We start from the raw sequence: 26,270 nt of genomic DNA on the forward strand, positions 1-26,270 counted from the left end.
AAGACAAGGACTATGCTTGAACAAGTCTAGAAGAAATAAACAAAAGGCATGAACTGTCTGAGGTGGACTCTTAGACTACACAGCCGATCTGCAAACTTAGTATAAAGACCAGATAGAAACTTCCAGCCAGTGTACCAAGATTGCCATACAAGTATCCGGGGGTCCCAAACTGGTGGCAACACAGAAATTCTTCTGTGCTGCAAGGTTGTGGTACTGATTAATTATTCTCTTTTGCCAGGTTTGGGGCCAGAAACCTGGTTGATGTCTACAATCAAATGCTTATGATGGGCATGGGGGGTGTCCTTGCTTGAGGAAGATAAAGCCTAGCACAGTGGAGTATCTGTTTTGCTCTGCCAAAGGGTGTGGCCTAGAAGACCCAGGTATCCAAGCAGCATTTACTGAAGCTGAGGGGCCTGTGACTGCACGGGATTCAACTGCTTGCTTCCTGGGATTTCCCACTAAACAGCCAGTGCAGCAAAAGCACGAGTAGATAAAACTATGCGGACCGCATTCAGTGGTATTAAACTCATCACTGCGGCGCGAATTCCGCCGTAGTGCTGAACATTCCGATCGCGGGCTCCCGGCCGTCATCAGCACACGCCCACTGTGACTCAAGACGGCCGGGAGACGTCATGAGCATGGAATAGGTTCAATTATGAAACTGAGTGCCAAAGGAAGTGCTGTGTCAGGAAGGAGGCATCACCCTTGTCAAAGAAGACATCTATTGATGACTTTCCATCACCACTGTGACCCAGGGTGTGCGTCTAGCTTTGTTTTGGTCTTGTGTCTTGGCCCAAGAAAGATCCAACTGAGAACAGATCCACTGGATTGCGAGCAGTGCTACATGACTGGACTGGCATTGCCAATGCTCCCCTGACCAAGTGGGTGTACTCAATGGAAACTGTGATAAAGATGGCCGGGCTAGGGCAGACTCAATCCCCAGTCAATGGATCATGTATGAATGCACTCAACATGGGGCAGCACTGCCTCCGTCACCTGCCAGTAACTGAAGGACTAGTCTCTATCACACCAACAGCCAAGAAGGGCACAAGGGTACTTTACAAGTGCAGCACTGGAAGGATGGGAAAGCCTTCACATGGGGAATAAGAATTCCACAAGTCTCAGGCAGGGCTCAACTGAGCCCTCAGGAGCCCTAGCAAACACTACCCACAAAGTCCTCTAGAAAAGCTAATATCTGCAGTATACTGAAACACCACAATACATATCCTAGAGAAGTAGCCTTTAATCGCAATTATTACTTAAAATATTAAAGTACAGTGTACCAATTGGAGTGGCTTATGATGATTATGTCCAATACTGTGTCATGTGTATGGCACATGTTCTTGAATACGTAAAACTATTGGCTGCCATGGATGTATTGATTGTTATGGAGTTCTGAGAGTCTCTACCCCACAAAACCTCCCTCAGCAAGCCTTGGACTGCTTGACTTTGCTACCCTAATGATCCAGTGCTAAATATGGGTACTTGATGTTTAGTTTTAGTTCCAATGAAAAAGCGTCAGGGCACCAGTGGCAAAAGACGTCAAGTGATACAGTCTGAGTCCTATAACATCTGGCTCCCTTAATGCTCCTTAAAAATTTCCCAATCAGGTGCTCAATGGAATTAGCTTTAGACACGTGTGTGCAATTACGAGCAGGGCTATAGCCGTCATATACGTATGTACTATCATTTAAATCCACTATAGCCATCATAAATGCAGGTACTGCCTTCATATGACCAGGTACTGCCTGAAGATCCCTGGGTACATCCATGGTCTGCCCAGGTACTGCCATCATACTGTACACCCAAGTCCTGCTGTTGTATGCCCATGAACTTCTATTATATGTTCAATAGAGTCATTATGCTTATGTATTACCATCATATACATAGGTTCTGCCATAAATTGTGATGGCAATGCAATTATGTGACACATATTGTCACAAGTAGAAGGCTGCTGCCTTGCAGTGTTGCAGTGCTATATATAGACCCTTTATTGATATGGAAGACCGCAATGAAGCTTCTCTCACTCAGTGGCAGTGCTGCTTTCTACCTTCTGGCTAGCTTGGGATGCACACATTAGGCTTGGGTTATTCTCTCTCTTCAGTGCATATGAGTGCAGCATCTCCTTCCTTTCGCCTGGTGTGAGGGACAACAAAGGAAGGCCTCTTTTTTCTGAGCTCCTGCTCCTTTGCAAGATTTTCCTTTTCTTACGTCCAAGGACGCGAGGGGTAGCTTTTTAATCAATGGAAAACACGGCAAATGAGAATTTAATTGCATGCTATTCTATCCAAAGTTACTAAACTCTTTAGAGGTATATTTTCTTTGTACCTCGACGGGCAAAATTATTTAGTTCCTACATTTTTATATTCTTACAGGAATATATACTTACTCCCATGATGCTCAATCTCTACATGGAGCTACTGGAATTACTACTAGGCCAAGATACAGTCATCCATTAAATTGTTGATGATACCCAACTATACAATGTGTGATCACCTAACAAAATCCTTAAACTCCGATACCGCCTGACCTCTTTGAAACCTGCATATCTGCAGTGTTTTTCGAATTCAAACCAAACATGGCTGAGTTTGTCCTATTAACAGGGGAACCTCAGACTCCTCAAACTGAGGTAATATGAATTTTTATGGTCAATTGTGTCCTCTAACGTAGACCCCAACGGCTCCATGTACGTGCTTCAAGTACATGTATGTTCCCTCCACAACCAGCTATGAAGACGCAAATACATTTGCGTCCAACGTTAACATGTCCTCTTTCAGATGCACCATGAATGGGTCAAATATTCAGTTCCTAAGTATGCCTTGCCACCGTCTTTACATGGTGCACTTTCACGTTTTTCTGGCCCTGGCGAGTTAGGCCCTGATTCCTGCCATCGAGCCCTTTCTGCCTTCTGTCTCTGAAAGCTGCAGCCTGCCGCTTCCATGACCCTTGCCTTACTCCCTGTGCGGCGAGCGGTGCCTGGCTCGGCCTGCTTGCCTGCCAAGACTGTATTTTGCCTTCAAGTTATCTGCTCCGCTCCTCGAAAATACATTCCTGTCTAGTGATTTAGGAAAACATCTCCCCAGCTGCAGAGCAAAGGGCCCGGCCTTTCTGTCTCCGTGCAAGTAATTCATTGCTCCTGTTACCATGGTAGGCCCATGGCCCCTCGCATCTCACGTAGACACGTAGACACATATGCACGCACTAGCAGTCAGTATAGAATAGCCTCTGCCCGAGAGACCTTTCCTTCTAGATAATACAGTTCCTCAAACACAAGATATTAGATATGATTTGGGTTTAGGTTGTTCTGACACACTAGACTTCTGTCTCCTCATGTAGGGCTAAATGTCAAGTCCCCTTCACCCTCCAGTTCCACGTCAATCATACGTCATGCTGCTGCGCGCGCATCTCTGCCATGTATTTCTGCTGACATTGCAGGATTCCTCTATGGATCCGCCTACCTGTGACACTTTCATGTGACGTTGTCTAGCACACACCTCCGTGTACGCCCTCGTGCACGCCTTCTGTTACGTACATGTGTTCTTATCTCTTTTCTCTCAGCTGTTACGCCTTCTGTATCCATCACCATTAAATGCATTTACTATATATATTGTAATCTGTTAATAAAGCATTGTCTATCCCTTCCTGAACCTTCGTGGTGATGGAACATGATACCTGGTTCGAACCAATTCCATTTTATGGAATAAAACCCTTATAAACTCTGATGCCACGGACTCTGCCTCTCATTTCTGATTGAGTTATTCTTATTGAACTTTACCACATAGAAATTCCGTACAGGTAATTTTTATTTACCACATAATTGGCGCCCGAACAGGGACCCCTCCCCCACCTTACGCGCCGGCGGTGCGTTGCAGGCCTGGTCCCCTGCCACAGCCGTGACGGACAATTACGCGTACCCGCAGGATTTCCTGTATCTCCCTCAGGCCAACGGAGGTGACTGAGGCTGCGATCGACACCCAGACAAGGCGGTGAGGAGTGCGGAGGATCCCGACCAGAGCCCAGCTGAGAGAGCAAGGTCCGAGGTGTTCAGAGGCCTACCAGTTCCGAAGTTCCGAAGTACCTACGTCACGAATCCAGTCGAGTCCAGTCCGGTCCAGTCCCGTGTCGAGTTTCCGAGGCCTTCCGTTCCGTGCTTCCCGGTGAGTACCGTTGCTGGGGACGCATCTAGACGGGTGCATTAATTTGTGTCCGGTCAAGACGGGTTTGGGTACACAGACCCGGTCTGCACTGTTTAGCAGTGTATCTGTACTGTTTAGCAGTATATCGAGTGTTCAACTATCAAGTTATTGTTCGTTTTTACGAAATGTTTTAATGTGTTTTAATGTCGTGGTATGAGTGATTGTTTGATTTTCATTACTGTGTTCATTGTATTAGTGGTGTCCAAATACGAGTAAGTATCAAGTATCAAGTATCACGGCTAAAAATGCCGCTGTTTTCGAAACTGAAACAGATAGGAACTAGAAAAGGGATACTCGAGGAAGCTGTTCCCATCCCACCCAGGGACACTCCAGGGTATTTTATGTACCACAAGCACGGCTTAGACGCTGTATTATATCTCGACTTATGGGTGGATTACACCAAGGATTTAGCAGAGAATCAGAGATGGCCCGCTACAGGGACATGGGATGCCGATTGCATCATGAGAGTAGAAGAAGCTTTATGGAAAAAGAAAGCCAGACAGTCACAGAAAGATGCCATTGAACTATGGCGTAAAGAATCACACAGACGGACAGAGAAAGCACTCAGAAAAGCAGAGAAAAGTAGAGAGGATTCTGAAAAAGCCAAAGAAAAAGAACTACTAGAAGAAGGGGAACGAGTTAGAATGGAACAACACGATAGACGGAGTAACGCAATTATGACAGGATTGTATCCAGTCCTGGCCGAGGGCTTGCCTAAGGCGACCCCGGAAGCACCGAAAAATCTGCCCCCTCCATTGGTTCCGACTAAATTACGTCACAAGACCGCAGCAGACATTTTTATTTCATCCTACTTGGATGATGTAGCTCCCGCATATGCTAGTATGCCTGCCCGTGTGCCACCTGCTGACGGTAACCCGCTCCCTGATCTTCAGCCCCCAGGTCCGCAACAGCAAACCCCTCCCGGTCTGCTTCCTCCACCCTTACCTGCACCCCCTATTAATCCGCATAATCCTTTTGGGCCTGGCGCGGTTCAGGCCCCAACTCAGTTACAGCAGGTACCGACCCTACAGCCAGGTTATGGTCAAGCCTCCGCTTCAGGAGGTGCTACCGGAGGTTATCAAACACCCCCACCGTTACACCGAGTGACAATGAGAGATTTAGCAAAGGCTCGGACACCTAAGGGTGCACCGGCAGAACAGCTTCGAAAAGAACTTACAGATTGTAGATATGACCCAGTGCCCGGTACAACAGGACCATTGTTGCTAGCGTCCCTACGTTTGCGACGTGTTACAGATTATCTGATGTTACTACCAGGTATGCCAGATCATCTAGACAAATTGTATTATTTTATTAGAACAGGAGAAGGAATGGAATGTGTTGCCGAAGCCATGTCACGTCAGAAAGTAGAGAACAAAGGTTTATTAATGCGATTTATGGTTAACTGTTTAATAAGAGAACAAGATCAGGCAGGTTTTCCGCAAAATGAAATGGATAGACTGCATAGATGGAGCCAGAATATCGCGGATGGTAAACATGAGAAGGAGAACAGTGTACATACTATGGTTAGAAAGATCCGTAAAGAAATAATAGATATACATGCCCGGCGGGCCCCTGAAGAACATCTTGAATCAGACGGTCCGACTTCCTCGCAGGAGGAGGATGATACAGAGAATATAGCAGAAACTTCGCATCAGTCAGGCAAACAGATGATAGGATATGTAGGGAGAGGGAAAGTCCCTAGACCGCATCCCTTTGATAGGCCCTTCGACAGACCCATTCGTAAACAAGAAACGTGTGAAAACCAGAAACATTACCTCTGTCCAATACCAGAAACATACCACTCTGTTATGTCAAATACGAAGACTCCTGAACATCTGTTTCAGGCTACCGATAAAGTACTTCAAGAGCGAATGGGGTACCATGTACTCAATCCATGGATGAACAAGAATTAGCCAGGTCAGCAGTACAATGGGCTGACAATTCTGATAAATATAAGGATGACACAGTAGCGCAAGCATTTTTGAATCTTTCCCCAGACGAACAGCGACTAGCTGGTATGTACATGATACAGCATCTCCTTATTCTGTATAAAAGCCAACATTCTGATCCAGGTCCCCTTCCTGATGTATTGATAGAGTTACTCATGAATAAATGGAGAGGCCTGGGTACCGATTTAATTAAAGTAATTCTAGAACATCGACACAAATACAGTGCCTTTCTGAATCCACAGTTTGTTTCAGCTCCACCCCCAGAAAGAAAAATGTTTTACATAGACAGACAAAATCCCTTACGAGAAGTGCATCCAGTCAGGAATGATGATAACACCCTTACACGTGTGTATGTATACACGCCGATAACTAAAATGGAATTGTTAGAAATGAAGAAAATAGTACCCAGTCATGATAAAGACCCTGCAGGTTTTCACCGTGAAATAAAAGACATGTTACTCATGGGTGATTATACCTATCCCGACATTATGAAGATATTGAAAGTACTATTGCCTGCTGGTATTTATGAGAAACTCAAAGAAAAAGAATGGGAGGTGGGAGAAACAAAGATTGATTGGGCTGCATTAGAAACTGAAGAAGCGACCCGAACCCCAGGATTGGGTCTTGGGGACAAAACTAAAGCATTACCAGGATTATTAGTACAAGTATTGCCAAGATTATTAGCAACTAAAAAGGAGGACTGGGATGCAATCTCAGCCTGTAAACAGAAACCCGATGAAGACACTAGTGATTTTTATTCCCGATTTGAGAAATGTTTTATTATTAATAGTGGCCTGAAAGCAAGTAGCGAGTCATACCCACACCTTTTTGTATCTAAATTGGTCGAGAATTCCCTGCCCCAAGTTAAGAATCGTGTACTGAAAGTCGAGAGCACATGGCAAGCAAACACGCCTTCACAAATGTTACAAATGTTACAGTACCACCAGAATAGAATTAGAGAAGAACATGATCACGAACAAAGATGTATGAAAGACACGAAAATGAAAATGCTAGTTGCTCAGTCAGTTCCAGCTGACGGTCAGAAAAAGGGTATGACACAGTCCAATAATTCGGCAGTTCCTGTTAAAGGGACATGTAACTATTGTAAACAGCCAGGTCACTATGTAAACGATTGTGCAGTTTTGAAACACAATATATCTACAGGTAAAACTAAAGAAAGACCACGTCAACCTAGACAAGACCAGGCCCAACAACACGTTCCACAGAATGTACAGCCTATGCATGCTCCACAACAGACAGTACAGACCGTAGCGGTACCACAGCCACAACCGATTGCCGCAACACAACATGCAACGCAGCAGATGTACCAGTATGCACAAACTGATTATCCCGATTATCAGCGATACACATGAAACAGCCTAGAGAGGGAGGTTGGCTTGCCTCTTATTGAGGTTCCTGTAGATCAAGAGGGTCCTTACGTACATAGCCAAGTGTTAGGAAAAGATAGAAAGTTTTTGATTGATACAGGGGCAAGCAGGACGACAATAAGTCACGACGAGGTTCCAGGGGCACCCCTCTCAGGCTCACAGAATGTTTCCCTTGGATTTTCAGGCAAGCCTATTGTAAATGAAGTATCGAAACCAGTACCCCTTTTAGTTGGTCCGTTGTCTCGCACTACAGATTTATTGCTCACGAAATCATGTCCAGAAAACTTATTAGGCATCAAGACACTGAAGGCTCTAGGTGCTGTGATATGTTGTTCTCCGGAAGGAGTAAGATTGTTCTTGCGTGACTTTAAGGGTCACTATGTGTTGAGAGATATCGATCCCAGATTACAGAATGTTCCTGCACATTTATGGGCACAAGGCCCCACTGATGTAGGTTGTATGCACATCACTCCATACCGTGTCACACTCAAGCCAGGAGTAGTACTACCACGAATCCGACAATACAAGTTACCTCCAGATGCTGTAGTGGCTTTGCTGAAAATCATTGACAAGCTCATTGCACAAGGAGTGGTTGTAGAAACCGACTCGAATCTCTGTAACTCCCCTATCATTCCAATTCTTAAACGTACTGACCCAAATGCACCCCCAGTTTATCGATTAGTGATCGATTTACGAGAACTGAATAAATGCATTGTACCACAATATCCCGTGGTCCCAGATATTTCGTCTCTATTGACTGCCATTGATTCCGAAGCAGCGTTCTTTACTGTAATTGATCTGAAGAACGCCTTCTTTAGTGTCCCAATCGATCCGGAAAGCCAATATCTCTTCGGATTCTGTTTAAGTGGTCGAAGCTTCAAATTTGCACGCGCACCTCAAGGATTCACAGAAAGCCCCAGCATCTATAGCCAAGCACTGAAAAGACAACTTGACAGTATTCACATGCCTGACAACACTGCCCTACTACAGTATGTCGATGATCTACTGATCACCGCCCGCAGCGAACCTGAATGTGAGCAAGCATCACTGACGGTTTTGCATTTCTTGGCTAACAAGGGACACAAGGTGTCCCCTTCAAAGCTGCAATTCTGTGTTCAGCAAGTGGTTTACCTTGGGCACTTGCTGTCCAAAGGGGGGAGACAGCTAACGCCTGACCGTATCCAGTTAATTGTAAACATGTCACAACCCAAGACACAAAAGGAGGTACGAGCCTTTATAGGCCTCACTTCTTACTGTAGACAATGGATTCCTCAGTATGCATTTCTAGCGAAACCACTCATACAGTTGACAACCCAGGAGGCAGCGACATCGACTGTCCTCCCTTGGACTCAGGAACATACACAAGCTTTTGACGAATTAAAGAAAGCCTTATGTCAAGCACCAGTTTTAGCGACACCATGTTACAGTAAGCCTTTTACACTTTTTGTCACAGAACGTGAAGGTACTGCATTGTCAGTACTCACTCAGGATCAAGCAGGTTCATACAAACCGTGTGCTTATTTTTCTAGTACATTAGATCCAGTAGCCCAGGCTCTGCCTGCGTGCTTGAAATCTGTAGCAGCAACAGCTCTAGCAATCAGACAAAGTGATTCCATAGTGTTAGGACACCAATTGACAGTACAAGTTCCACATTCCGTGGAAGTTCTTTTAAACCGAACACAGACTCAGCACTTGACTATAGCACGACTGACAGGTTATGAATTGACATTGTTTCAGCCACACATAGAAATCAGACGTTGCAATACATTGAACCCTGCTACACTTCTGCCATTAAGTGAGACAGACCCTTTGGCACATGATTGTATTGAAGTCATTACCATTACGACGAAACCCAGACAAGACTTGACAGACACTGCATTACCAGATCCAGACCTGACACTTTATGTGGATGGTTCATGTATGAGAACAAGTACAGGAGAGTTAGTGGCCGCCTACGCAGTCACGACCGAAACTGAAGTCATCGAAACAAATTGTATTGACATTCTGTCAGCCCAAGCAGCAGAGCTCATCGCTCTGACTCAAGCCTGTATTCGAGCAAAGAACAAGAGAGTTAACATATACACAGATTCACGTTATGCTTTCGGAGTCGTACACGACTTCGGTGTACTCTGGCGAGAGAGAGGTTTTTTGACCTCTCACGGAGCAAAGATTCAGCACGGTCCCCTCATTCAAGCTCTGTTAGACGCAATACATCTGCCTACAGCGATATCCATCATGAAGTGCAAGGCACATACGAAACAGATCGAACAGCCAAACATACAGCTCAGACTCAGACTCACGCAACTGACCTGACAAAGACAATAGTCCCGACACCGACACATTGCATGACAGTTAGGGATCCCGCCCTAGATGTAATTGACATACAGACACATGCTACACTAGACGAAATCAAGAAATGGATTGAACTAGGAGGGATCCAGACAGAACAGGGATGGATGACAAAGGGGAAAGCCACATGGTTTCTCCCCGACTCTATGGTTCAAGTTATCATTAACACAGTACACAGTCCTGCACATTTAGGAGAAAAAGCCATGTTAGACAGTATTCAAAACATTTGGTTCAATAAACATTTACGAGCAGCAGCCAAACAAAAAGTGCGTACTTGCATGATCTGTTGTCAGTTCAACCCAGGTAAAAGCATTCCCGTAGAGCAAGGTGGATTTCATCCTCCCGATCACCCTTTTGAAGTCCTCCAGATGGATTATATCCAGACGGAACGTTGTCGAGGATTCAAATATGTCCTCGTAGTTGTATGTGCACTCTCCCGTTGGACAGAAGCATATCCAGTCCCAGATTACACTGCTCCGACCACTGCCAAGCAGCTGGTTCGTGAATTCTTCCCCAGGTATGGCTTGCCCCGTATCGTATACTCAGATAACGGTCAGCCATTTTCGTCCGAGCTTATGAAGCAGGTATCACTCCTGCTAGGTTATGAATGGAAATTCCACTGTGTCCGACATCCCGAGGCAGCAGGTCTCGTGGAACGTCATAATCAGACCTTGAAAATACGTCTTGCCAAGATCTGTAGAGAGAAAGGTGTTGACTGGATAGTAGCTTTACCAGTTGCACTCTTTTACATGAGAATGATAGCGCACTCAAGAACAGGGCTATCCCCGTATGAGGTGGTCTTTGGTAGGCCACCGAATATGTGGGGGACGCCACTGCCTCGTAAAATTACTGATGTTGACTGTACTATGCTGACAGATTACCTTGCCTCCTTGATGTCTGCACTTCAATCATGTCGTTCACAGGTCGCTGCAGCCTTTCCCGACAACACCGAGGTGAAGCCACACGCGATTGTTCCGGGGGACCTGGTGCTCGTGAGGAACTTTGACAGGAGGAGTCCGCTGGAGCCCCGTTGGCAAGCGCCGAAGCTCGTGTTATTAACAACAAGGACCGCGGTCAAGGTGGAGGGCCGCAAGGGCTGGCTTCACTCGAGTCATGTTAAAAAACATTATGGACTGCCTCCGAAACTAGACTCCCAGCCCTGCCCCCTTCCAGAGACTGATACAAAGCTCCCCCTGGTAGAGAAAACTCCCTCCCAGGAATTTCGCATGAAGTTGAGGTCTAGCAAGTCAGACAGTTTAATTGTTTAAGTCCTCCCCTAGGTGAATCGGTTAGACAAGTTTCTGACATGTATCCCCTAGACCCCAATAGAGAGAGAGATAGACAGAAACAGATCAAGAAACATGAGTATTGTAAATCTCTCCGTAGTCACTGTATCGTGACATTATTGATTATGTTTTTTCTGAGTCTTTTGATTATTGCTGCAAGTATACTGTTACACATATATTTTCCTATTTTCAAGTGTGCACATTCTTCCTCAAATGTCACTGCCGAGCATACTTTCAGTGAACTGCCCCCGCATGAGTTGTCTTACCGACTTGCGCTGCGCAACAATACATTCATCAGCATGTTACATCATTCCCATCAGACCAGCAATGCTACCAATTGTTGGATATGTGGCCGACTCCCTCCCTATCAGAAATACAAGGGAGTTCTGCCCCTCTTTCCGTACCCGTTCACACACAATGGTTCCTGTGGTGCATGGTTTAGTTTAATGAACTCTTTAGATTCCAATTCCGTAGTTTACCAGGGCAATTGGGTATGGGGAAATCTGAACACAGTTCTGCATAAAGTATGTTTCCCTGACAAGGAGGGTCTTCCCCAAAGGACAGGGACTGACCTAGAAAACGAAGTATATGGATTAGGTAACTTTACACTTAACCTCATGATTCTGAACGTTAAGTCCGAAGCCGAACCAGTCTTGCCCACTATGTCCGTATTACCAGTCAAAGGTGAATTATGTGTCAGAAAGAATGGTTCCGTACACCTGGGTCATAGTAGATGTACTACTGTGATCGAATTCAGTGATAAAGGCAAGTCTACATTTAAAGCTTCCCGTCATTCCTATTTCATTTGTGGTCATACAGCATATATACGCTTACCTCTAGATTGGGATGGTACTTGTTACATAGCATTCCTTCTGCCACCTGTTTTCCTAGCGCCTCCTGATTATCATAGGGACTCCCATCTAGTACACGTTAGACCCAAGAGAGATCTCCCGATTGTCGACTATGCTGAAACGGCATGGGAGCAGTATACAGACTTCAATAAAGGTTTTTTCCCTATTTAGGTGCTGTCTTTAATAGTAAACTGATACGTAAATTAACCAGAACCCTCGAAGCAGTAGTGAATGAAACTACTTCCGCCCTAGGTAACTTAACGGAGGAGCAGTCTGCTATGCGGATTGTTGTTCTTCAAAATCGTCTTGTCCTTGACGTCATCCTGGCCGATAGGGGCGGAGCTTGTAGAGTCATCGGATCGAGTTGCTGTGTTTTCATTCCAGAAAACGCGCCATCAGTATATAGAGCCATAACCCGTCTCCACAAGATTGCAAGTCAGATACATCAGAATCCAGGCACCTGGACTTGGTCCGGTTGGTTCTGGAGTGTACTATCAGCCTGGGGATGGAAGGTCCTATCCTTCCTCGGAATTGCCCTTCTCATAGTATTCAGTTGTTGCCTATGTTTACAATGTGGGCCAGCGATTTGCGGCTTATGCGCCACATCATGTGTTCCCCATTCAAGTCCACGTTCAAAATCTCGCCAGAAAAAAGAAGAGCAAATGATGTTATATGAACAAATTGATAGACTAATGAAGATCGATATATCATGAAGGGTCCGTAGGGGACAAGGAGGGAATGAGGTAATATGAATTTTTATGGTCAATTGTGTCCCCTAACGTAGACCCCAACGGCTCCATGTACGTGCTTCAAGTACATGTATGTTCCCTCCACAACCAGCTATGAAGACGCAAATACATTTGCGTCCAACGTGAACATGTCCTCTTTCAGATGCACCATGAATGGGTCAAATATTCAGTTCCTAAGTATGCCTTGCCACCGTCTTTACATGGTGCACTTTCACGTTTTTCTGGCCCTGGCGAGTTAGGCCCTGATTCCTGCCATCGAGCCCTTTCTGCCTTCTGTCTCTGAAAGCTGCAGCCTGCCGCTTCCATGACCCTTGCCTTACTCCCTGTGCGGCGAGCGGTGCCTGGCTCGGCCTGCTTGCCTGCCAAGACTGTATTTTGCCTTCAAGTTATCTGCTGCGCTCCTCGAAAATACATTCCTGTCTAGTGATTTAGGAAAACATCTCCCCAGCTGCAGAGCAAAGGGCCCGGCCTTTCTGTCTCCGTGCAAGTAATTCATTGCTCCTGTTACCATGGTAGGCCCATGGCCCCTCGCATCTCACGTAGACACGTAGACACATATGCACGCACTAGCAGTCAGTATAGAATAGCCTCTGCCCGAGAGACCTTTCCTTCTAGATAATACAGTTCCTCAAACACAATATATTAGATATGATTTGGGTTTAGGTTGTTCTGACACACCAGACTTCTGTCTCCTCATGTAGGGCTAAATGTCAAGTCCCCTTCACCCTCCAGTTCCACGTCAATCATACGTCATGCTGCTGCGCGCGCATCTCTGCCATGTATTTCTGCTGACATTGCAGGATTCCTCTATGGATCCACCTACCTGTGACACTTTCATGTGACGTTGTCTAGCACACACCTCCGTGTACGCCCTCGTGCACGCCTTCTGTTACGTACATGTGTTCTTATCTCTTTTCTCTCAGCTGTTACGCCTTCTGTATCCATCACCATTAAATGCATTTACTATATATATTGTAATCTGTTAATAAAGCATTGTCTATCCCTTCCTGAACCTTCGTGGTGATGGAACATGATACCTGGTTCGAACCAATTCCATTTTATGGAATAAAACCCTTATAAACTCAGATGCCACGGACTCTGCCTCTCATTTCTGATTGAGTTATTCTTATTGAACTTTACCGCATAGAAATTCCGTACAGGTAATTTTTATTTACCACAAAACAGAAACTGGCTTAAATAATATGAACTTAGATGGCATCTCCCCCATGTTGTGATGTTCAACTAAATCATGGGCTTTGTCACTGTAAGTCAGCTTACACTGCAAAATGAAATTCTTCCTCTCTCCTTCCAGCCAGTGCTTGAACTGGAAAAAAAGAAGTGCAGGTACTCTGTAGGAGAGTACCTACTTGTTTCTGAAAAGTGCTGGTACTCTCCAATTAAAAGTATTACGTTTCTCTTGAAAAGTGGAGGTACTCTCCTTCTCAAAACAAAAAAAAATGCTGGTACTCGGTACAGGACAGTATTGGCGCGTTTAAAGCACTGCTTCCAGCTCATGTCAAAGACTTGTCTTATCACACAGTATTGGCAGAAAGGCATGCTTGGTGTCCCGGCATCCTCATTAGCACCATTTAAAGGTGTCCTTTGTACAGCGACTCAAATAATCATCAACCAAAAGAAAGTTTGAGCACACTTCGCCAGCCTTGAAAGAATTGCATTGGCTCCTTCTCCCAACCAGAATCTAAAGGTTCTTCACTCCCTAATTTCTAAACTCACCATGTCCTGTGGGGACTGCACTTCTGACCAAGCTGGAAATACAAAAGACTCTCAAACAACGTACAAGCCAGCAGGCCTCCTCTGAACATGGATGGAGACTCTGGAGCAATCTGCGTTTGCACCTCAGACTAACCTTTTTATTGATACAATTCAAGAACAGTCTCAAATACACACTTCTTCCACCCTACTACTTGGACACTGCCACAGTGACGTGAGATGCAGAAGACCCGCTTAGATAGGAGCAAAGAAGTGAAGAAACAAAAAACACTCACCCGCTTTGTACGTTGGCAGGAGGTATTGCGTCTCAGTACTTTCCTCACATCTGCCATGTTAACTCGAAAGACATACTTTCCATTGTCGCACGCCTTGGGAAGAAACAGCAAAAGTTAGTAAATAAAAGGTCATGTGTTTACTTTTTTTAAATCTATTTATTGAGAGGCGCATTTGAACCACAAAAGCTATACAAATACTCTGAATTAGATTAGGCCAGAAAAGAGACTGGCAGTTACCACGTCTGGTAAATACCGCAGGGTTTGGTATGTACACTGAATATACCACCTATTTCAAGTTCTCCTCTCGAAAATGAGTAATTACATTCGGAATGTGTGTTTTCCATAACAAGTTAGACATGTATAAAAATGTAGCAATTGTGTTTTTCCTTAAAAATGTTCACACGGTTGACTTGCAGAAATGTATTAGGGGAAAAATTCAAGGAATGTGGCTTTCAGGCAAATTTCGAAATTCTGAACCAAGCACAAAGAGAAGTTTGTCCAGGATTCAGACTTTAACCCTACCCGCCAATCAGGGCCATTGTAACATGTAGCATGTTATATTAAACAATTTAGAAAAAGCTCTACATGCATCACTAAGGGCTCACTCACAGCCAAGGTGTACTGACCTGATAAAATTGTCATCAGATGCAAGAGGTTTTTGGAATAATATCCCAGCTGATACTTATCCAACTGTCAAATAATGCACAAGATTACTGGAAGAGTATGAAGACCAAAGTGTTTATGGAAGAAAGGAGTCAAAGGTAGATAGGGTGGAAAGGTAGGTTGGTAGGGGCTAGTGGGGACCTTGTCTGCCTCAGTCCATCATGTAAAGTGGTACTGATTTTAGAGGAAGATCTTAAAAGAAGTATATTGAAAATATATTTTTTATTTGTGACTCTTATGAGGACTATGTGTGATTTCAAGATCATTTGTGAGATGATCATTATATCAGATGAGGACATTGGCGATGGAATATGTGTTAGAAATAGAGCACTGAAGAAGCGGTCATTTTGATGAATACTGCAAAACGTGAGTTGGCTGTTTTTAGATATAAGACAACATTGGATGTGATTTGCGTTATGAAAGTGGAGATAACACTCATATCAATTCATTAAATGTGTTATCAATGTATTAGGCATGATGGAAATTTGAATTATGTTTCTATTAATAAGAATTAATTGAGATCATGCTCCCGCCGCACAACTCCCCTCCCCACACACACTTGGAGTCAGCTCAAAAGTTTGATTGAAGGATGGGGGTATCAAAGATAGAAAGGAAAATATCCCATCGTTCTTTCACAACACGCTGATAGATGAATCTGAAAGAAGAAATTATACTGCGAAAGGAAATGTTGTAGAAGGAGTCAAAAAGAGGAAACACACGACCTAACCTTGATTATCTATACTATATCTGACTGACAGGCACTGAGAAGTCAACAAAACATAGTAGTTCCTTTTTCCTTTGTTAGTGATATACATTCAACATAGTTGGCACTAAAATAATGGCAAAAATCCAATTTTAATTCTGCTAACTCTTTACTGATGGAAAAGATTGATTAGTGGATAATCAAAATCACATGGCAAGAGAAATCTGCATCACAGTGAAATAAAACACAGAGGCACTAGATCAATCCAGAGGTAAATGAATGGATTATAGATAAGAAAAACTACTTTTGTTTTAGAATGCTTCCCGAGCAGATATCACTGTGGGTGTTTATGACGCTCCTATTAATATTAATAATGTGAAGAGAACTAAGTCACTGTTTACAAGCTTTAGCCGTGGATTCTGCCAGCCAGGGTAGATGCCAGAAAATGCAAACTTGAATTTCTGAAATATTCCAAACAGAAGTAGTCATTGCGATGTAAGGATCTCAGACAACAACAATAATGACATACACACGTTTCCAATCTCAGACCATTATACCATTAAATGGGGGAAAACAGCACAACACTCCAAATATCAATCACTGTTTTCTAAAAAATGGAATGATAGTGATATATTATTATAGGATGAACAAAATTAAACAAGAGCTCTGAGCATGTACGGGAATCACCTGAAAATAACTAGCTTGCTGAGGCTGAGGTTGTGCTAATAACACGAGTGCACGTGTACAATTATTTGCTTTAACCTAAAAACGAAGCTGAAAAAATGTAATAATGAGAAAATATGAATACATAATGAAATTGGACTCTGCAAATATTCAGTAAACGTACAATGCTGAAACGACAATTTACAAGAAAAAAAGTGAATATTTACGTTGCTTTTTGGGTTTAGTAAAAGGTTATAATAATGAAACTGAAAATGTGTTATTGATAATAAACAATAATGACAATGAAAGGTATATCACTTAATTTTGGCAATATGAGATATATTTTAAATGTAATAAATATATGCAATTTCGAAAAGTTGCAATGGCTCCCATGGGTGATTGCCATTAAACCCATAGAAATAAGATAGCTAGGAAGAACTGGCCAGGGGACCGATTTGAAGTAAAAAAAACTAAATCTGAAAGGATACAAAGCGTTTTTCCTGTACCATGCTTAAAATACTAACACGGCAGCAATGCAAAATCTGTATGGTCTCAATTGCAAGCTCGAACTTGCTGAAAAAAAAATAAAAGAAAGCATCGAATGCTGACCTGTAAACTGCCAGGCAATTAATTGAAAAGAAACAAGCATTGGAAATGCAACAGGGCTCGCATTAGGAAAGTTTGAGCTATTGTTCTTATAAATGAATTTTTTTTATTTATGTGTTTTTTTTTATAAAATACCTAAATTAATAAATTTGTCATTTACAATGCCAATAGTTATAACTTTCGCAAATGTGACACCTATAGCATTTGTAATGCAACATGTTTTGTATTTACGTGACTTAGATGTATTGATATTACAAATAACAATGGCTTTTCATTTTTTGTAATAATTAATACTTAAATAATGTATTTAATTTGTAATGGCAATAGCTTAAACTTTTGTAAATAACTTTTGTGAAGATTATGTTCAGTGTTTTTTATTATGACGAAAATCCAAGAACAGAAGTGAAAGATTAACATCTTTTTGTGATTTGTAATAAAGCGTGAAAGCTTGAAAACAGCTTGAAACATTGAAAGAACATATTTGAACCAGTGATGCTGTTGTTGCGCTGAGTGATGCTGTGGTTGCGCTGAGTGATGCTGTGGTTGCGCTGAGTGATGCTGTGGTTGCGCTGAGTGATTCTTTGGTGGTGCTGAGTGACGCTGTGGTTGCGCTGAGTGATGCTGTGGTTACGCTGAGTGGTGTGTGCATCGGTGGAGCTTTGTGGGTGCATTGGTGGAGCTGTTAGGTGGGTGCATTGGTGGAGCTTAGTTGGAGCATCGGTGGAGCTGTGTGGTGGGTGCATCGGTGGAGCTGTGTGGTGGGTGCCTCGGCGGAACTGTGTGGTTGGTGCATCAGCGGAGCTGTGTGGTGGGTGCATCGGCGGAGCTGTGTGGTGGGTGCATCGGTGGAGCTGTGTGGTGGGTGCCTCGGTGGAGCTGTGTGGTGGGTGCTTCGGTGGAGCTGTGTGGTGGGTGCATCTGTGGAGCTGTGTGGTGGGTGCATCTGTGGAGCTGTGCGGTGGGTGCCTCTGTGGAGCTGTGTGGTGGGTGCCTCGGTGGAGCTGTGTGGTGGGTGCATCGGTGGAGCTGTGTGGTGGGTGCCTCAGTGGAGCTGTATGGTGGGTGCCTCGGTGGAGCTGTGTGGTGGGTGCATCGGTGGAGCTGTGTGGTGGGTGCATTGGTGGAGCTGTGCCGGTGGAGATTTGTGTGGTGGGTGCATTGGTGGAGCTGGGTGCATCGGTGGAGCTGTGTCGGTGGAGCTGTGTGGTGGCTGCATCGGTGGAGCTCTGTGGTGGGTGCATCGGTGGAGCTGTGTGGTGGGTGCCTCGGTGGAGCTGTGTGGTGGGTGCATCGGTGGAGCTGTGTGGTGGGTGCATCGGTGGAGCTGTGTAGGTGGAGCTGTGTGGTGGGTGCATCAGTGGAGCTGTGTGGTGGGTGCATTGGTGGAGCTGTGTGGTGGGTGCAGCGGTGGAGCTGTGTGGTGGGTGCCTCGGTGGAGCTCTGTGGTGGGTGCATCGGTGGAGCTTAGTGGGTGCATTGGTGGAGCTGTGTGGTGGGTGCATTGGTGGAGCTTAGTTGGAGCATCGGTGGAGCTGTGTGGTGGGTGCATCGGTGGAGCTCTGTGGTGGGTGCATCAGTGGAGCTGTGTGGTGGGTGCATTGGTGGAGCTGTGTCGGTGGAGCTGTGTGGTGGGTGCATCGGTGGAGGTGGGTGGTGGGTGCATCGGTGGAGCTGTGTAGGTGGAGCTGTGTGGTGGGTGCATCGGTGGAGCTGGGTGGTGGGTGCATCAGTGGGGCTGTGTGGTGGGTGCATCGGTGAAGCTGTGTGGTGGGTGCATCGGTGGAAGTTAGTGGGTGCATTGGTGGAGCTGTGTGGTGGGTGCATCGGTGGAGGTTAGTTGGTTCATCAGTGGAGCTGTTTGGTGGGTGCATCGGTGGAGTTGTGTGGTGGGTGCCCTCGGTGGAGCTGTGTGGTGGGTGCATCGGTGGAGCTGTGTCGGTGGAGCTGTGTGGTGGGTGCATCGGTGGAGCTGGGTGGTGGGTGCATCGGTGGAGCTGTGTAGGTGGAGCTGTGTGGTGGGTGCATCGGTGGAGCTGGGTGGTGGGTGCATCAGTGGAGCTGTGTGGTGGGTGCATCGGTGGAGCTGTATGGTGGGTGCATCAGTGGAGCTTAGTGGGTGCATTGGTGGAGCTGTGTGGTGGGTGCATCGGTGGAGCTTAGTTGGTGCATCAGTGGAGCTGTGTGGTGGGTGCATCGTTGGAGGTGTGTGGTGGGTGCCTCGGCGGAGCTGTGTGGTGGGTGCCTTGGCGGAGCTGTGTGGTGGGTGCCTCGGCAGAGCTGTGTGGTGGGTGCTTCGGCGGAGCTGTGTGGTGGGTGCATCGGTGGAGCTGTGTGGTGGGTGCTTCTGTGGAGCTGTGTGGTGGGTGCATCTGTGGAGTTGTGTGGTGGATGCATCTGTGGAGCTGTGTGGTGGGTGTATCTGTGGAGCTGTGGGGTGGGTGCCTCGGTGGAGCTGTGTGGTGGGTGCATCGGTGGAGCTGTGTGGTGGGTGCCTTGGTGGAGCTGTATGGTGAGTGCCTCGGTGGAGCTGTATGGTGAGTGCCTCGGTGGAGCTGTGTGGTGAGTTCATTGGTGGAGCTGTGTGGTGGGTGCATCAGTGGAGCTGTGTGGTGGGTGCATCGTGGAGCTGTGTGGTGGGTGCCTCGGTAAAGCTGTGTGGTGGTGGAGCTGTGTGATGGGTGCATCGTTGGAGCTGTGTGGTGGGTGCCTCGGTGGAGCTGTGTGGTGGGTGCCTCGGTGGAGCTGTGTGGTGGGTGCATCGGTGGAGCTGTGTAGGTGGAGCTGTGTGGTGGGTGCATCGGTGGAGCTGTGTGGTAGGTGCCTCGGTGGAACTGTGCGGTGGGTGCATCGGTGGAGCTGTGTGGTGGGTGCATCGGTGGAGCTGTGTAGGTGGAGCTGTGTGGTGGGGCATCGGTGGAGCTGTGTGGTGGGTGCATTGGTGGAGCTGTGTGGTGGGTGCATCGGTGGAGCTGTGTGGTGGGTGCCTCAGTGGAGCTCTGTGGTGGGTGCATTGATAAAGCTGGGTGGTAGGTGCATCGGTAAAGCTTAGTGGGTGTATTGGTGGAGCTGTGTGGTGGGTGCATTGGTGGAGCTTAGTTGGAGCATAGGTGGAGCTGTGTGGTGGATGCATCGGTGGAGCTGGGTGGTGGGTGCATCAGTGGAGCTGTGTCGGTGGAGCTGTGTGGTGGGTGCATCAGTGGAGCTGTGTAGGTGGAGCTGTCTGGTGGGTGCATCGGTGGAGTTGTGTCGGTGGAGCTGTGTGGTGGGTGCATTGGTGGAGCTGGTTGGTGGGTGCATCGGTGGAGCTATGTCGGTGGAGCTGTGTGGTGGCTGCATCGGTGGAGCTGTGTGGTGGGTGCATCAATGGAGCTGTGTGGTGGGTGCCTCTGTGGAGCTGTGTGGTGGGTGCATCTGTTGAGCTGTGTGGTGGGTGCCTCGGTGGAGCGGTGTGGTGGGTGCATAGGTGGAGCTGTGTGGTAGGTGCATCGGTGAGGCTGTGTGGTAGGTGCCTCGGTGGAGCTGTGTGGTGGGTGCCTCGGTGGAGCTGTGTCTTGGGTGCATCAGTGGAGCTGTGTGGTGGGGTCATCTGTGGATTTCTGTGGTGGGTGCATCCAGAGGCGGCTCAGGCACATGGCAGCCCTGGGCAGGGAGTGTAGGTAGGGGGCCCCGGAAGAGGGGGTCCGGGCGGGGCGGAGGACGGAGGCCAGTGAAGGGGGGGGGGGCAGGGTGTTTGGAAGTGGAACAGAGCTGGAGGCCGCCAAATACCTGCCAGGTGCCGCCACACAAATATGTATCCATCCTCAGAGGATTATTATATTAAGGATATATATTAGTGTGGTGGCCCCTGGGGGTTGGTGGCCCTGTGCAGGTGCACAGCTTGCACATGCCTAAGGCCGCCCCTGGTGCATCGGTGGAGCTGTGTCGGTGGAGCTGTGTGGTGGTTGCATTAGTGGAGCTGTGTGGTGGGTGTATCGGTGGAGCTGTGTCGCTCGGTGGAGCTGTGTGGTGGTTGCATCGGTGGAGCTGTGTGGTGGGTGCATCAGTGGAGTTGTGTCGGTGGAGCTGTGTGGTGGGTGCATCAGTGGAGCAGTGTGGTGGGTGCATCGGTGGAGCTGGGTGGTGGGTGCATCTGTGGAGCTGGGTGGTGGGTGCATCTGTGGAGCTGTGTGGTGGGTGCATCTGTGCAGCTGTGTGGTGGGTCCATCTGTGGAGCTGTGTGGTGGGTGCATCTGTGGAGCTGTGTGGTGGGTGCCTCGGTGGAGCTGTATGGTGGGTGCATCGGTGGAACTGTGTGGTGGGTGCATCGGTGGAACTGTGTGGTGGGTGTATCGGTGGAGCTGTGCGGTGGGTGCATCGGTGGAGCTGTGTGGTGGGTGGCACTTTTTATAAATCATTAGTAAATGATCAATGAAATTCAACTAAAACCCATATATAGCAGAAGAGGAGAAAGCTCTAGTAACGGGATTCAGGATGAATGTATTCCTTTGGAGCAAATCGGCAGCATGTGAAAGGTGTAAAATAGCAATCAGCATAAAACGAAAATACCAGCAAAAGACTTTATAAAATTCTGTGTGGCCCTGATAAAATAATTAGAGCGTTTAATTATATCATGACCAACAACGGTTATTGTTTTAAGAGCAGCGTGCGAGATGGTTAGGCTGCAAAATAAACAAGCCCTTGGCATTGCTGTGGTGGGAAGGGAGGGCGGGGAGAGGCAAGAAGTGAAGAATAGGGGCCGGGAGCAGCAGCCTTTGATGTGCCGAGCGGCCGGCCTTGCAGTGAATAATTAGGGGAGGAGAAATGCCGGCTGGGGGAAGCTTGAGATGCCTGAGGAGGCTGGTGGCTTTGATGTGCACGCGCTCTCGGGCACTGCAACAAATCGCCGAGATGGTTAAGCTCTGTTTAATCCACAATATAGCTCGCCAACTATGCGCATGCGCATCAGCAGGCGAGCCCTAAAAAGGCTTAAGTCTGTGGCCACAAAATGGAGGCGCTGTGTTGACACATGGACTGTGTGAACTTGGGAGTAGAGTGCTGTTTTGAAAGGTGTTCTTTTACAGAACTAGGAAGAGCTCTCTCGAAAAGAAAGATGCAAACATTGCTTTCATAATCGTTGCCTAGGACCTCTGTACGTTGAAGAGGTTGTTTCTTAAGGCCTTGCAATGTAGCATCACATTTCAGAAATGTCAGCCGTTTCCTCCGTTAAATTTCCCTATGTCCCACATACCTGCTTTTCCACTGAACAGTGAAGAATGAATTGTTGATTGTAAGGTTGAAAAATGTGTTTATTTGTTCCTTTTATAGTTAGGGCCAGCTGAGGGGCCCTATTGACTGGCTGCTCTGAGTCCAGTTGATGCTTCTTTCGAGGCATTCCCGGTTCATTGCATCATTCTGTAGGCATTTGTTCTTGGTTGGAATACTGGTCTGTGTGTTAAGTATAGATTTTTTTTTTAGAATCAAGTTAATAATTCTAGGTTTTGGGTGCTGTCCTCCAGGAGGTCACCAGCCAGTGATGCATTTTGACGGCAGGTCCTGCCCCACCTGTACCATGCACATTGTGGATCTGGGTGACCGCCCTAGCTGACTAACATTCCAAAGATTAGAGGAGAGACAGGATAAAGGCCCCTTGTCCAACCTATCTCAGATAATAGTTATTGCTTAATTGATGCGTGGTGGGCTTCATGCCACATCAGATGCTGCGGAAAGAAGCTTGAAGAAGAGAACTACAGATAAATTCATAGTAAGTATAGGGAAGGGTTAGAATATGAATACAGCAGTAGGACAGTTTAGTAGTCGGAGACAATTCTGAATCTGAAATTCTGGCATTTTCTTGAATTTGGTGATTCTGAAGTGAAGGCTATTTAAGTTCAGTAATGTCCTTTCCTGTGGATACTTGATCTTCCTGCTGATTCTACCTTCTCACTCCAGTGAGGCCAATACAAAATGAAAGAACCACCCGAAAGAAAAACGCAAGCTTTACGCTACACCCACTTAACTAAATGAAAGATGACCATATTCTTCAAGCTGCTGAAAGTCAGCCTTCTGAAACTGCCTGTTTGTAACTTTGTAATAAAATTCCAGTGGAATAGATGGCAAACAGGCAACCTGGCAGATTTCCAGAGGCTGGACTCCTTTACAGAGGGGAGATTAGCCACCCTGTCGTTTTTAGATTAAAGAATTATAACAACAGGAGGATCCTTATCCCCCAACTCATAATAAAGCTTAACACAAAGCACTCCCCATCAGGAATAATGTGAGTCCTCAAAAGATTTCTCTTCTTTGAACCTGAATAGCCACCAAGAGTTATCATTCAACCAATTTCCCTTTGATTTCTCCAAATAAAACCTAAGAGAGCAGGACACAGGTAGGAAACACCCTTTTCTGGGAGTTATAAAATTCAGAGGCATTCCCTCAATATTATTGTGAGGCAGAAAGAGAACTGAGGGTGGCATGGATGAAATGCTTTTAGGGTTCCCACTGTTCTTGCTGATGCGACTGCAAATTCAGAGACTCAGATACTGTCAAAAATATCAGCATTAAATTCAGAATCTACAGCAGGAAATTGAACTGTGTAAGTAAGAGTGAAAGAATTCTGCAAACCATTCAGAATTCAATTATGATTATCAAAAACCTTGGACCGTACCTACTCTGACAAGAAGAATTCAAAATGGTAAAGGTGTAAACAAGTCCTCTGAGAGCAGATTCTTGCCATTCTGCCAGTAAAATGCTTCAAGCCCCCCAAAATACACAAGCTTACAGTAAGGCTGAACAACTGCTAAGACAATGTCCACTATAGAGCAGGCAGAATTGCATGTCTGTCTGCCTCCATCTTCAACACTTTGAGGTATATGGTTGTCAAATACAAGTGAATGACACGTCCTTCCTGAAGTGAAAGAAGCGAGCAAAAGCTTAGTTTGAGAAGGCCCAGGAGCCATGTCCACCTCGCTCAATCCAGTGCAATCAAGATCCTTTCCGGTCTGTGCCTGGTCATCTTCAAATAAAAAATTGGCTCACTGGTGTTGGGAAATTCACACAATGAAGACTGGAATTCCAATCCTGACTGAATAACTCCCTTAAGATATACCCTGAAGAAACTTCAAAGGGGCAGAACAGCACACACTATTTTCTTATGGTTACAAGTCAATTATTACCGGATCTCTAGGATGCTGAACATCGTACAATGTTCCTCAGAATGTAACTTCCATACCTCTAATAAATTGTCAATATTCTCCTCAAATGGTTTATTACCCAACATCATGTCCAGAATGCATGCTGTTGATTTCACAAAATGCAAACATCTATGAATGCTACACATAAGGTTGGAACGCTATGCTAGTTTGGAGGCATCTAAACTACCTTTCGTCATGTCATAAAAATAACTCTTGTATGTTCAGGTAAAATTCAGTAGCCAACCAGAACACCCCGAACAATCCACAAAAATGTGTTAATAGAAAACAAGAGCTTTTAGTGGCCCTCAACACCCTGTTGGCTTAAGCAGAGAATTACCTTCTCACATTTCTTACATTCTAAATCAAGATGTATGAGCTAAAATATTCAGCCTGATCTTGGCAGAGAAAAATTTAGAGATGCGTGATCAATAACTGTGCATCAAACTAGGGTTGAGCTAACCGCCTTGCTATGAGGAGCTGGTCCCTCGTCACCTCAGGATTTAGATAACATTCCACACTACTATCCGGAACACTTTTCTGAACCACTGCAGGGGCCGATGCTGTGGAGGATAGGTGCTGGGGTGGCCCCGCTGAGGCCCAAAAAATCCAGATTGGTAACGAAGTCAAGGGTGGCACAGAACTTGGTATGACTAGGGCCTCTCCACTATGTAATCCCAGGAAGTACTCAAGTCACTATTCCGCAAATACCTACCTTCCAGTTCATGATGCCTGCAAAAGAACTGATGACACAGACACTTACAGTGTCTATGCCCAAAAAACACCTAAAGCCGGATCATCTGACAAGATCACTACTGAAGGAAGAAGCCCTGGTTGACTATAATGTTCCTTTTGCCACTCAGCCTCTCCCCACAACAGTTGTAAGCCAAGGTAGCACCGGGCAAGCCGCTTTGCACCAACCCAATGTCAGGCTGCTGTTCATCCCAGAATACAACACACAGGGTCCCATAACATCTTGAACTGGGGAAATATTCCAAGTCTAATGAAGGATATACTTTCAATCGAGTTCCTAACACCTAGGGGTGTGCATCTCTGAGCCCACATTTGTGACATTCGCCTCGATGGACCACACTCAGAAAATCTTGTTAAAGAAAAAGTGTTTAACTTGTGGGGCATAAACATCAGTTCCTTTAAAGAAACAGGTTACCCTGTGGTTCTTACAAAACAACAGACTGCACCAGCTGCGTCAAAGCAAGAGACATATTCCATCTTAAAAAATGCACTGGGCCGCACCCTTTCAGTTTTCAGAGACCAGCAGTGGCAGATATGCGACATCTCAAGGGCTGAGTGGAGCTTCCTGCCAGCAAACTTAGTCCGCAGACTCCCTGATTAAACTAGGGAAGGAGCCCAGTCCCGCACCCATCAACCATTGTTCCTCTCTCTAAGCTCCTGGAATATTTGCGGTCTCGCCCAGAAACAGCGGTTTACTAACCTTCTGGATTTCTGGGGTGAATTTGAAATTATCTCTTTACAAGAGAACTGGTGTATCACTGACCACTCATCACCTTTTTCCGCGAGTTCTGCAAATTTGCCTCCAAAAAGCATACAAACATAGGCCTAAAGAAGGATTTTCACAGTACATCTCCTTGAAACTTCAGGTCTCTATTGTACCAATAGACATCCAGGAGAACTGTCTTCAAGCAGTTAAACTGATAAAATGGAGAGCTAGTTGTT

General features: G+C 46.0%; 1 protein-coding gene across 1 annotated transcript in view; it reads right to left on the bottom strand.

Moving 5' to 3' along the window:
• Positions 1-26,270, bottom strand: part of SNAPC4 (small nuclear RNA activating complex polypeptide 4) — a 306,571-nt gene that overhangs the window by 101,591 nt on the left and 178,710 nt on the right. Inside the window, exon 17 of the mRNA XM_086921023.1 lies at positions 14,775-14,867. Coding sequence (XP_086777149.1) covers positions 14,775-14,867 — 93 coding nt within the window. The remainder of the gene's footprint in view (positions 1-14,774; positions 14,868-26,270) is intronic.

This window comes from Lissotriton vulgaris, chromosome 5, assembly GCF_964263255.1.
Source record: "Lissotriton vulgaris chromosome 5, aLisVul1.2, whole genome shotgun sequence".
Classification (NCBI taxonomy): Eukaryota; Metazoa; Chordata; class Amphibia; order Caudata; family Salamandridae; genus Lissotriton; species Lissotriton vulgaris.